Genomic DNA, 14,974 nt, shown 5'->3' on the forward strand with positions numbered 1-14,974 from the left:
AACTGGTAGAAGAGGGACCTCCAGGGGCCTGTCCCTCCCCTAGAAACACCAAAAAACCTGGCAAAAACTGTAAAAATCAACCTTATCAGAACTCTGGAAGACAGTCAAAGGTTTATCGCAAGTAATCAAAAACTTAAGGAAGAGCAAGGCCACCTAAACAAGGTAGAAGAGCTTTGTGGCTTTTAACTTAGCCTTGCCTGCCTCAGCCCCCTTTCCCCAGCATGGTACTGAAGACAGCAGCCTGCATTCCCAGTGTGGGTATCTGCTTCCAAAGGGAGCACCGAGTATCTTGTTCCCAAGGAATTGTTTCTTTTGACCTGCCTGAGTATTCCCTCAAGAACTGACACAAGGAGCCTGCCTTTGTTTCATCAAACTTAGAACTCTCTCAGGGTACTTTAGAGGACAGAATTTCCTTGAAAACACTGAAAACCAAATGAAAAAGACATTATTGCATGGGGCAAAAAAATAACATTTGGGGCAAATAATAGGCATACTGAAAGCCAGGGAGAAAAGTAGTGAGAATTTTGGCAAAATAGGGTTTTGAAAATATCCCATATACCCTGGGGAAACTAGAAAGTACACAGACAGGGCAGGATGCATGTGCAGAAAAGACCTGAGAACACCATAAGTTTCCACAACTGGCTGATCTTTAGGGTCAGTGCAAGCAGGAAATTTGGCTAAGGCAGAGTTGTACACGGCCTAGCCAAGCACTGGAGTCCCCAGTACACAATCTACAAAAACCTGGGGAACTTTTTTCCTTTCCTTTCCTTCTCTTCTTTCTTTTTGCTTTTTCTTTCTTGGCTCCAGGCATTTAAGGAAATCTGTCAAACTAGCTGACTACTGAGCTAAAGGAACGGGGACGTCAGAGACCAACAAAAGATACAGTCTGTACAAAAGTAGTTTAGAAAAGTCATGAAACATACCAACAACTTCAATCCACAACAGGCAGTAACAACAAACCCTAGGGAGGGGGGAGGAGAATTTGATTTCCAGAATTATCACATTATGATATTCAAAATGTCTAGTTTTTAACAAAAAATTGCAAGGCATCCAAAGAAATAAGAAAGTATGGGACATTCACAAGAAAAAAAATTAATAAAAACTGCCCCTCAGGAAGCACAGACATTGGACTTACTATACAAAGACTTTAAATCAAAAGTCTTAAATATGCTTAAAGAGCTGAAGGAAACCATAAACAAAAAAACAAGGAGAACGATGTCTCACCAAACAGAGAATACCAATAAAAAAAAAAATAAGGAAACAAACAGAAATTAAGATGAAAAGTAAAATAACTGAAATGAAAAATTCACCAGAGCAGTTCAACAGCAGATTTGGGCAGAGATGAAGTAGTGAACCTGAAGAAAGGTTACATGAAATTATCCAGTCTGAGGGACAGAAAGGAAACAGAATGATGAAAAATGAACAGAGCCTAAGAGACTTTTAGGATACCATCAAGCTTACCAATATAGGCATGGTGGGAGCCCCAGAAGGAGAGGAGAGAGAGAAAGGGTCAGAAAGAATATCTGAGGAAATAATGGTTGGAAACTTCCCAAATTTGACAAAAGACACAAATGTAAAATCTAAGAAAATCAATGAATTCCTAGTAGGATAAAGTCCACATCAAGACACTTAGTAATCAAACTGTCAAAAGCCAAAGATAGAGAGAATCTTGAAAGCAGTAAAAGCAAAGAGACATAACACAGAAGGGATCCTCAGTAAGATTAACTGCCAATTTCTCATAAGAAACCATAGAGGTCAACAGGCGGTAAGATGACATAGTTAAAGTGATGTGAAAAACTGTGAAGAGAGAAATCTATATCTGGCAAAACTATCTTTCAACAATGAAGGTGAAATTAAGACATTCCCAGATAAACAAAAGTTGAGGGAATTCATTTCTAGAAGACTTTCCCTATAAGAAATTTTAATGGGACTCCTTTGGGCTGAAATGAAAGAACACTAGACAATAACTTGAAGCCACGTGAAGAAATACAGAACACTGGTAAAGGCAATTATATAGGTAAATATAAAAGTCAGTAATACTGTATTTCTGGTTTGTAACTCCTCTTTCTTTGCCTATAAGATTTAAAAGACAAATGTATAAAATAATAATTATAAATCTATGTTAATGGGTACAGAAAGTATAAAGATGTAATCTAAAACTACAACAATATACAGGGTGACAGGCGGAGATGTATAGAGGCAGTTTTTGCAAACTAGTGAAGCTAAGTTGTTACCATTTCATATTAGGATGGTATAAGCTTAAGATGTTAATTGTAATCCCCATGGTAACTACTAAGAAAATAACTAAAAAATATAAAGTAAAGGAAAAGAGAAGGGAATCAAAATGGTACATTACAAAAAGTCATTTAAACAAAAAAGAAGGAAGTAATGGAGAAATTGGGGAAGAAAAAAGATGTAAGACATAAACAAATAGCAAAATGGCCAAAGTAAATCCATTCCTATTAGTAATTACTTTAAATGTAAATGGATTAAATTCTCTAATTAAAAGACAGAGATGGCAGACTGGATTTTAAAAAACATGATCCACCTATATATGTTCTAAAAAAGACTCACTTTAGATCCAAAGATACAGTGTTTGAAAGTAAAAGGATGGAAAACGATACTCCATGCAAATAGAAATCAAAAGGGAGCAGGGGTGGCTATACTAACATCAGACCAAAGAGATTTTAAGTTAAAAATTGTTACAAGAGACAAAAATAACTTAGAAGGGGAAGAGGATAGGGATGGAATAGGCTTAGACTAAGGAAATAAGAGGCAATCAGAAAATGGACTATCTCATCTACAAGATTTTTTACACAAACCTCATGGTAACCATTAAATAAATAATCAGAACAGAGACAGCAATGATAAAGAGAAAAGTGTCATAGAGAACTACCAAACTGAATTGGCGGTCTGAAATACATGGGACGGAAAATAAGGGAAATACAGAACAACCGGAAAATGAGTGATACACTGGCAGCAGTAAGCCCTCATATATCAATAATCACTCGAAAAGTAAATGGATTGAATTCTCCAATCAAAAGACACACAGTGGCGGGATGGATCAAAAAACAAGACTCAACACTATGCTACCTCCAGGAAATACATCTCAGCTCTAAAGACAAACAGGCTCAGAGTGAAGGGATGGAAGACAATACTCCAAGCTAAAGGCAAACAAAAGAAAGCAGCTGTTGCCATACTTATATCAGACAAAGTAGAATTCAAGATAAAACAGGCAATGAGAGACAAAGAGGGGCAGTATATAATGATAAAAGGGACACTCCACCAAGAAGACATAACACTTATAAATATATATGCACCCAACACAAGAGCACCAACGAACATAAAGCAACTGTTAACAAACGTAAAAGGAGATATTAAAAACAACACAATAATAGTAGGAGACCTTAACACCCCACTTACAGCAAGGGATAGACCATCCAGACAGAATGTCAACAAAGAAATAGTGGAACTAAATGAAAAACTAGACCAGAGGCACCTAATAGATATATACAGCACACTCCATCCCAAAACAGCAGAATACACATTCTTCTCAAGTGCACATGGAACATTCTTAAGCATAGACCATACGCTGGGAAACAAAGCAAGCTTCAAAAAATTTAAGAAGACTGAAATCATATCAAGCATCTTTTGCGACAACAATGCTATGAAACTAGAAATCAACTACAAGAAAGAAGCTAGGAAAGTGACAAATATATGCAGACTAAACAACATGCTACTAAACAACCAATGGATCATTGAAGAAATTAAAGGAGGAACCGGCCCCGTGGCTTAGCGGTTAAGTGCGCGCACTCTGCTGCTGGCGGCCCGAGTTTGGATCCCGGGCACGCACTGACGCACCACTTCTCCGGCCATGCTGAGGCCGCGTCTCACATACAGCAACTAGAAGGATGTGCAGCTATGCCATACAACTATCTACTGGGGCTTTGGGGGAAAAAATAAAAAAAAATTAAAAAAAAAAGAAATTAAAGGAGAAATCAAAAAACATCTAGAGACAAATGAAAATGAAAATACACCATACCAACTCATATGGGATGCAGCAAAAGCGGTCCTAAGAAGGAAATTCATAGCAATACAGGCTCACCTTAACAAACAAGAAAAATCTCAAATAAACAATCTTTTACTACCTTAACAGAATTAGAAAAAGAAGAACAAACAAAGCCCAAAGTCAGCAGAAGGTAGAAAATAATAAAAATTCGAGCAGAAATAAATGAAATTGAAACCAAAAAACAAACAAACAAACAGTAGAAAGGATCAATGAAACTAAGAGCCGGTTCTTTGAGAAGATAAACAAAATCAACAAACCTTTAGCCAGACTCACTAAAAAGGAGAGAGAAGGCTCAAATAAATAAAATTAGAAATGAAAGAGGAGGGCCGGCTCTGTGGCTTAGCGGTTAAGTGCACGCGCTCCACTGCTGGCGGCCCGGGTTCAGATCCCGGGTGCACACCGAGGCACCGCTTCTCCGGCCATGCTGAGGCCGCGTCCCACATACAGCAACTAGAAGGATGTGCAGCTATGACATACAACTATCCGCTGGAGCTTTGGAGGGAAAAAAATAAATAAATAAAATTAAAAAAAAGAAATGAAAGAGGAGAAATTATAATGGATACCACAGAAATACAAAGGATTATAAGATAATACTATGAAAAACTATATGCCAGCAAATTGGACAATCTAGAAGAAATGGATAAATTCTTAAGACTCATACAACCTCCCAAAACTGAATCAAGAAGAAATAGAGAATCTGAATAGACCAATCACAAATAAAGAGATTGAAACAGTAATCAAAAACCTCCCAAAAAATAAAACTCCAGGACCAGATGGCTTCTCTGGAGAATTCTAACAAACATTCAAAGAAGATTTAACACCCATCCTTCTCAAAGTATTCCAAAAATTTGAAGAAGATGGAATACTTCCTAACACACTTCACAAGACCAACATCACCCTGATCCCAAAGCCAGACAAGCACAACACAAAGAAGAAAAATTATAGGCCAATATCGCTGATGAACATAGATGCAAAAATCCTCAACAAAATATTGGCAAACCAAATATGGCAATACATTAAAAGGATCATACACCATGATCAAGTGGGATTTATACCAGGGACACAGGAATGGTTCAACATCTGCAAACCAATCAACGTGATACACCACATTAAAAAAATGAGGACTAAAAACCACATGATCATCTCAATAGATGCAGAGAAAGCATCTGACAAGATTCAACATCCATTTATGATAAAAACTCTCAATAAAATGGGTATAGAAGGAAAGTACCTCAACAAAAGAAAGGCCATATATGACAAACCCACAGTCAAAATCATACTCAATGGGGAAAAACCGAAAGCCATCCCTCTGAGAATAGGAACAAGATAAGGGTGCCCGCTCTCACCACTCCTATTCAACATAGTACTGGAGGTTGTGGCCAGAGCAATTAGGCAAGAAAAAGAAATAAAAGGAATCCAAATAGGAAATGATAAGTGAAACTCTCACTGTTTGCAGACGACATGATTTTATATATAGAAAACCCTAAAGAATCCATTGGAAAACTCTTAGAAATAATTAACAACTACAACAAAGTTGCAGGGTACAAAATCAACTCACAAAAATCAGTTGCATTTCTATACTCTAATAACAAACTAACAGAAAGAGAACTCAAGAATACAATCCCATTTACAATCACAACAAAAAGAATAAAATATCTAGGAATAAATTTAACCAAGGAGGTGAAAGACCTATACAATGAAAACTATAAGACATTATTAAAAGAAATCGATGATGACATAAAGAAATGGAAAGATATTCCATGCACATGGATTGGAAGAACAAACATAGTTAAAATGTCCATACTACCTAAAGCAATCTACAGATTCAATGCAATCCCAATCAGAATTCCAACGACATTCTTCACAGAAATAGAACAAAGAATCCTAAAATTCATATGGGGCAACAAAAGACCCCAAATAGCTAAAGCAATCCTGAGAAAAAAGAACAAAGCTGGAGGCATCACAATCCCTGACTTCGAAATATACTACAAAGCTATAGTAATCAAAACAGCATGGTACTGGTGAAAAACAGACACACACACATCAATGGAACAGAAGTGAAAGCCCAGAAATAAAACCACACATCCACAAAAAGCTAATCGTTGACAAAGGAGCTAAGAACACACGAAGGAGAAAGGAAAGTCTCTTCAATAAATGGTGCTGGGAAAACTGGACAGCCACATGTAAAAGAATGAAAGTGACCATTATCTTTTGCCATACACAAAAATTAATTCAAAATGGATCAAAGACCTGAAGGTAAGATGTGAAACCATAAAACTCCTAGAAGAAAATATAGGCAGTACACTCTTTGACATCGGTCTTAGATGGATCTTTTTGAATACCATGTCTACTTGGACAAGGGAAACAAAAGAAAAAACAAACAAGTGGGACTTCATCTGACTAAAGAGCTTCTGCAAGGCAAAGGAAACCAGGAACAAAATGAAAAGACAACCCACCAACTGGGAGAAAATATATGCAAATCATATATCCAAAAAGGGGTTAATCTCCAAATATATAAAGAACTCACACAAAACTGAACAACAAAAAAAAACAAACAACCCAATCAAAAAACACGCAGAGGATCTAAACAGACATTTTTCCAAAGAAGATATACAGATGGCCAAAAGGCACATGAAAAGATGTTCAAAACCACTAACCATCAGGGAAATGCAAATCAAAACTACACTAAGATATCACCTTACACCTGTTAGAATAGCTATAATCACAAGACAAAAAATAACAAATGTTGGAGAGGATGTGGAGAGAAGGGAACCCTCATACACTGTTGGTGGGATTGCAAACTGGTGTTGCCACTATGGAAAACAATATGGAGATTTCTCAAAAAATTAACAATAGAAATAGCATATGACCCAGCTATCCCACTACTGTGTATCTATCCAAAGAACTTGAAATCAACAATTCAAAGAGACTTATGCACCCCTATGTTAATTGCAGCATTATTCACAATAGCCAAGATGTAGAAGCAGCCCAAATTCCCATTGACCAATGACTGGATAAAGAAGATGCGGTATATATACATACACACAATGGAATACTACTCAGCCATAAAAAAGACAAAATCGTTCCATTTGCAACAACATGAATGGACCTTGAGGGTATTATGTTAAGTGAAATAAGCCAGAGAAAGACACACACCATATGATTTTACTCAAATGTGGAAGATATAACAATTATGATCATATACACACTTGACAATAGAGTCTCAAAATATATAAAGCAAAAATGGACAGAATTGAATGGAGAAATAGACAGTTCCACATTAACAAGTGTAAACTTCCATACATCACTTTCAGTATAGATAGAAAAAGTAGACAAAAGACCAATAAAATAGAGGACTTGAACAACACTATAAACCAACTAGACCTAACAGACACATACAGAACACTCCAACCAAGAAGAGCAGAATACACAATTCTTCTCAAGTGCACATGGAAATTCTCCAGATGAGACCATATGCTAGGCCATAAAACAAGTCACAACAAATTTAAGAGAAATGAAATAATAGAAAGTATATTCTTCGGCCATAACAGAATGAAATTAGAAATCAATAACAGCAAGAAATTTGTAAAATAAACAAATATGTGGTAATTAAACAAGTCTTAAACTATTAATGGTCAAAGAAGAAATTAAAAGGGAGATCAGAAAATACTTAGAGATGAATGAAAGTGAAAACAAAACATACCATAACTTACAGGATGTAGTGAAGGCAGAGTTTAAAAGGAAATTTGTATCTGCAAAAGCAGTGCTCAGAGGAAAACTTATAGCTGTAAATACCGATGTTAAAAACGAAACAATAATTTCAAACCAATAATGTACCTTTAAACTATAAGGAATTAGAGAAAGAACAGCAAACTAAACCTGAAGCAAGCAGAAGTAAATAATGAAGATTAGAGTGAAGATAAATGAAATAGAGACTAGAAAAACAACTGAGATAGAAAAATTCTTAGAAACACACAAAGTATAAAAACGGACTCAAGAAGAAATAGAAAATCTGAATAGACTTGCAACAAGAAGATTGAAGCAGTGATAAGATTTCCCTGGGGGAATTCTACAAAATATTTAGAGAGGAATTAACATCAGTCATTAATATCAATTCTTCTCAAACTCATCCAAAAAATAGAATATGAGGGAAAACGTTATAACTCATTCTATGAGGCCAGTATTACTCTGATACCAAAAGCAAAGATATCACAAGAAAACTACAGATCAATATCCCTTACAAATAGAGATGCAAAAGTCCTCTTCAAAATTCTAGCAAACTGAACCCAACAGCATATGGAAAGGATTATATATGATGACCAAATGGGATTTATCCCAGGAATTCAAGGTTGGTTCAACACACAGTTACCAATATACACCATATTAATAGAATAAAAGGGGGGAAAAAAAACCCCAGATGATCATCTCAATAGACGCCAAATCACCTGGCAAAAAACAAAATCCTTTCATGGTAAAAACGCTCATCAAAATAGGAAAAAAGGGAGCTTATTCAACATGATAAAGGTCATATATGAAAACCCACATACAACATCATTTTCAGTGGTGAAAGGCTGAATGCTTTCCTTCTAAGATCATGAACAAGACAATGATGCCTGCTTTTGCCACTTCTATTTGACACACTACTGGAAGTTCTAGCCAGACCAATTAGGCAAGAAAAATAAAGGGCACCCAAATTGGAAAGGAGAAACTAAGAATATCATTAGTCACAGATGACATGATCTTATATGTAGAAAATCCTAAAGAATCCATAAGAAAACTGTTAGAATTAATAAATGAATTCAGTGAGGTTACAGGATATGAGTCAAACATGTGAAAATCAGTTGTGTATCTATACACTAGCAATAAACAGTCTAAAAATGAAATTAAGAAAACAACTGTACTTAAAATAGCAACAAAAATATTTACTAAAATTCATATGGACTCTCAAGGGACCCCAAGTAGCCAAAACAGTCTTGAAAAAGAAGAACAAAGTTGGAGGTCTTATACTTCCTGATTTCAAAATTTACTACTAACATACAGTAAACCAAAACAGTGTGGTACTGGCATAAAGAAAGACATATAGACCAATGGAACAGAATAGCAAGCCCAGAAATAAACCCTCACATATATGGTCAAATTATTTTTGACAAGGGTGCCAAACCATTCAATGGGGAAAAGACAAGTCTTTTTTCAACAAATGGTGCTGGAACAACCAGATACCTAGATGCAAAAGAATAAAGTTCGAGCCTTACCTTGCACCATATACAAAAATTACCTCAAAATGGATTAAAGACCTAAACATAAGATCTAAAACCATAAAACTCTTAGAAGAAAAGAAGAGAAAATCCTAACGACATTGGATTTAGCAATGATTTCCTGGCTATGACACCAAAAGCAGAGGGAAAAAAAAAGCAAAAACAGACAAATTGGACTTCATCTAAATTAAAAACATCAGTGAATCCAAGGACACAATCAACAGAGTAAAAAGGCAACCCATGGAATGAGAGAGAATATTTGCAAATCATATATCTGATAAGAGGTTACTATCCAGAAAATATAAACTCCTATAACTCAACAAAAAAACAACCCAATTAAAAAACAGGCAAAGGACTTGAATAGATATTTCTCCAAAGATGATACAGAAATAACTAATAAGCACATAAAGATGCTCAACATCACTAATCATCAGGGAACTACAAACTAAAACCACAACGAGACACCATTTCACACCTGTTAGGAAGGCTACTCTAAGAAAAGAACAGAAAATAACAAGTGTTGGCAAGAATGTAAATAAATTAGAACCCTTGTGCACTGTTTGTGGGACTGTAAAATGGTGCAGCTGCTGTGGAAAACAGTAGGGTGTTTCCTCAAATAACTAAAAATAGAATTGCCATATGATCCAGCCATTCCACTTCTAGATATATACTCCCCAAAATTGAAAGCAGGGTCTTGAACAGATATTTGTACACCCATATTCACAGCAGCATTATTCACAATAGTGAAAAGGTGGAAGTAACCCAAGTGTCTATTGATGGATAAATGGATAAGCAAAATGTGGTATATATATACAATGGAATACCGTTTAGCTTTAAAAAGGAAGAAAATACTTTTACATGTTACAACGTGGATGAACCTTGAGAACATCATGCTAAGTGAAATAAGCCTGTTACTAAAAGATAAATACTGTATGATTTCACTTATATAAGGTACCTAGAGTCGTCAAACTCATAGGGACAGAAAGTAGAATGGCGGTTGCCAGGGGCTGAGCATAAGGTAGAATGGGAAGCTGTTGTTTGAGTGGGTATAGAGTTTCGGTTTCACAAGATGAAAAGAGTTCTAGAGATGGATGATTGTGATGTTTGCACAATAATATGAATGCACTTAATACACTAAACTGCACACTTAAAAATAGTTAAGATAATAAATTTTGTTATACATATTTTACCAAAATTAAAAATAATAAAAAAAGAAAGAAAACAACAGAAGCAAATACTGAGGGAAAAATTTAACCAAGAAGGTATAAGACTTGTACACAGAAAACTACAAAACATCGCTGGAAGAAATTAAAGACCTAAATAAATTGAAAGCCATCCTGTATTCATGGATTGGAAGATTTAATATTGTAATGGCAATAAACCCCAGAGCAACCTACAGATTTAATGCAATTAATATCAAAATCCCAACAACCTTTTTGGTAGAAATTGAAAAGCTGATCCTAAAATTCTTATGGAGACACAAGGGACCTGAATAGCCAAAACAATCTTAAAAAAGGACAAAGTTGGAAGACTCACATTTCTCAATTTTAAAACTTACTACAAAGCCACAGTAACCAAAACAGTGTAGTAATGGCATATGGATAGGCATGTAGATCAAAGGAATAGAACTGAGAGCCCAGAAATAAGGCCTCATATATATAGTCAACTGATTTTTGACAAGGGTGCCAAGACCATTCAATGGGAAAGCATATTCTCTTCAACAACTGGTGCTGAGAAAATTGGATATCCACGTGGGAAACAATGATGTTTGACTCTTATCTCATACCACATACAAAAATTAACTCAATATACGTCAAAGATGCAAATGAAAGAGCTAAAAGTATAAAATTATTACAAGAAAATGTAGGGACAAATCTTTATAACTTTGGATTTAGTAATGGTTTTTTAGACAGGATACCAAAAGCACAAACAACAAAATAAAAAACAGGTACACTGAGACTTGATCAAAAGTAAACTGCTGTGCACCAAAGGACAGTAATTTGTGAGTGAAAAGACAACCCAGAGAGTGGGAGCGAATATTTGCCAATTATCCATGTGATAAGGGCCTACAATACAAAAGATATAAGAACACTTACAACTCAAAAGCAAAAGGCAACCTAATTAAAAAGTGGGAAAAGACTAGGATATACATTTCTCCATAGAAGATATACAAATGGCTGACAAGCACATGAAAAGATGCTTAACGTTATTAGGGAAAGGGAAAGGCAAATCAAAACCACAATCAAAACGACAATGAATATGAGATACCTTTTCATACCCACTAGGATGGCAAAAAAAAAAAGATAAGTGTTGGTGAATGTAGAGAAACTGGAACTCTCAGATATTTGCTGGTGAGAACGTAAAATAGTATAGCCACTGTGGGAAACTGTTTGGCAGTTCCTCACTAAGCTAAACATAGAATTACCAACATAACCCAGTATTTCCACTCCTAAGTATATACCCGAAAGAACTGCATACAGGTGTTCAAACAAAAACTTCTACACAAATGTTCATATCAGCTCTATACATAAAAGCCAAAAGGTGGAAACACCCCAAATGTCCATGAATGGATGAATGGATAAATAAAATGCAGTATATACATACAATGGAATATTATTCAACCATAAAAAGCAATGAAATACTGATACATGCTAGAACATTAATCTTAAAAACATTATGTTCAAGTGAAAGAAGTCTGACATAAAGGTCACATATTGTATGATTCCATTTATATGAAATAACCAGAATAGGTAAGTTCATAGAGACAGAAAGTAGATTAGTGGTTGTCAGGGGCTGGTTAGAAGGGGGAACAGAGAGTGACTGCTTATTAAGTATAAGGTTTCCACTGGGGTGATGAAAAAGTTCTCAAACTAGATAGTGGTCATGGCTGTAAAACACTGTGAATATACTCAGTGCTACTGAATTGTACATGTTAAAATTGTAAACTTTATGTTATGTGTATGTATTTTACCACACATACAAAAAATCCTCTACCTGGATCCTTTCCCCCTATTTCCTCTATGGGACAAAAAGCCTTAGTTTGTGCCATTCCCAATTCTTCACTTTAAAAAAAAAGTTATATTGTACTATTTATATATGTAATCACTGTCATTTAATACCTACCAAAATCTCAATTATTATTTATGCATTATGATATTAATAATATATTATTAACATCACAGAATTATTAATATTAGAATTAATATTTATGGTAAATTGTATGAATGTCTTGTGCCTCCTTTCTAGACTAGTGGTCTCCAGATTTTTTGATCATGTGGTCCTACTGACAAAATATTTTTGAGCACAAATTACCAAAGTAGGTATTTACTTATAAACTATATATTACTACTGTACTGATATATTATAAAACATATACAAAAATATAAATTTTAAAAGGTTGAGAAAAATGAATATAAATCTAATATTTTTCTTTCTTCTATATTCTAAAGAACTATTTTGTAAGCATCCCTCTTTGGAGAACACTTTTCTAGATACCCCAAATTTTATTCTTGGTTTGAGGTATTGGTTTGCATTTGTTCACACCTCGAGATTTGCCTTTACTGAACTCCCTAAACTAAGGCCATATTAGCCTTATGGGTGTTGTTACTGAACCTATTGTAAGGATATTGCTGGGGGCTCTGTTACACTGCGGTGCCTTCTTTAGGAGGACAGATGAGAGAAATTTCTCTTAGGTCTTAGTACCAGAAATATCTGTAATGCTTTTGAAAATTTGTTTTTATATTATAGACTCATGTCATTGATCACAAAATTCTAGCAACACCAACTGCTAGAAAACATAAAGTGAAATTTGTGACTCACTTCTAGCAACCATATTCACAAGGTATATTTATCTCCCCTCTGGCTTCAATGTGTTTTCCCATCACTCACAATTCTTTGTTATTTATTTTTTAAAATCATGTTGTAGCTCACCCCTCCCTGGCTTCAATTTAATTTTCTGTCATTCCAATTCTTCATTTACTTAAAAAAAATCATATTGTATTACTTATATATGTATGTGTGTATGTGCTGTATGTGCTTAAAAGCACCTCAGAATTTCTTGAAAGACAAGAAGGAATAAACAAACAAAAAACAAACAAATTTAAAAAAAAACAGGCAATGATGTGCAGAATGGAGGTCATTCTAAACTCGAAGCTCCCCTATGCCAGGGTTATACTTTGCAGATTCTGAAGAATTTAGCAGCAAAGCCCTTTATCCAAAGGGTAATTCGTAATGGGTGGTGATGAAAAGAATGACAACTCACAATAGCACTGTACCACACTTTCTCACTCTTTTCCAGTTGGTAAGAAATGTTATAGTGAGGAAAGGGCAATTGGTTTTTTTTTCACCTGTGTGCAAAGCTTAATGAAAAAGTCCATGAAAAAGGCAGTCACATTGCCAGATGGAATTTGTAGCCATGTACCTGGAGGTGTTTCCTTCTGGTGTGCTCAGAAGTCATTAGGGGATGACCTGTATTCAAAACTTTCTTGTTCTTCCTACTTCGTTTCTCAAGGTATCTCCTCTGATGGTCAGTGATGCTGCTGTATAATTTAATTCGCCTGGGTGACAAACAAACTCTTTCATGGCCAAAAGCTTGGATCAATCGAGCAGTGTCAATGGTAGAAATAGAGCTGCTCCTCTCATGCAAAGTCACCTCTTTATCTGTTTGGGTCAATGTATCCGATTCCGCAGGAGAAGTGGTGGTAGAGAGGATGTTGGTGGCAGATTCTGTGAGCAGCTCACTCTCCTCTGAGACTCTAGAATCTGAAGAAGTGTTGTTTATATAGTGAAAACTTGGCTGTTTTCTCAGAATATATTTATCAAATTTAATCTGTTCAATTTTAATCTGATTGGACCTCCTACCTTGATGAGTAGAAAGCACCTTGGTTTTTTTAAGATCTCCTGTGTTTTTATTGCATTTCTCTAGGCTTTTACACTGCTTCTTTTGCTGAAGCTTGTTTTTCTGCTGTTGCTGTCTACCACTCCATTCCTTAACATCTCGTTCCCCTCTGCTATCATCCTGTGTACTTTCCGAGGGCCACAGAGAATGTGTGATGGGACTCTGAAGAAGTTTAGCCAAACGATCAAGTCGCTCCACCAAGGATAGTTCTTTCCTGCCAGTGAACTCATGAGGTTTCTGTTGCCTCTGTCGCTCCTGATACTTGTTCCACAGCTCATTTAAACTCACAGTGTGCTGAGTTGTTAGCTGCTCTGCGGTCACCTTATGACCCCTTTTTGGATCATTAATTTGTTTGTCACAATTTGGATAATCTCTGGCCTGATTTTTAGTAGTAGGCATCCCTTCTTTGTTTTCCAAGTTTACATTGATACTGAGGCTCTCTATTTTGGTATAATCCATCTTTGTCTTTTCTACATTTTGATAAGGAGGAGGAAGACAAGTGTATTCTCTTTGTTTGTCTGCATGATGCTGAAAGAAATCTTTCCAAGAATGCTTCATGAAAACACTCCTTCCTAAGGAATCATGGCAAAATTCTTGATCACTTGGTAGGTGCACTGGATGATGAAAGTAAAACTTGGCTGACTTGAAGACAGAATGGGTAGTATTTTCAAATTCTGAATGACGTCTGGACTCTGAAAAGGAGGAAAAAAGATTTTGAAGGACTTTCAAAATATGTGCATTCCCTTCAGAAAG

The 14,974-nt window shown here is 35.6% G+C and overlaps 1 protein-coding gene across 1 annotated transcript in view; it reads right to left on the minus strand.

The window, feature by feature from the left end:
• ALMS1 (ALMS1 centrosome and basal body associated protein) overlaps positions 1–14,974 on the minus strand; it is a 226,413-nt gene that overhangs the window by 26,678 nt on the left and 184,761 nt on the right. The window contains 2 exon segments of the mRNA XM_087436571.1: positions 13,745–14,085; positions 14,185–14,913. Of these exon segments, the coding sequence (XP_087292697.1) occupies positions 13,745–14,085; positions 14,185–14,913 (1,070 nt within the window).

The sequence above is a fragment of the Ceratotherium simum genome, chromosome 11 (genome assembly GCF_057802395.1).
Source record: "Ceratotherium simum simum isolate JZ-2026a chromosome 11, ASM5780239v1, whole genome shotgun sequence".
Classification (NCBI taxonomy): domain Eukaryota; kingdom Metazoa; phylum Chordata; class Mammalia; order Perissodactyla; family Rhinocerotidae; genus Ceratotherium; species Ceratotherium simum.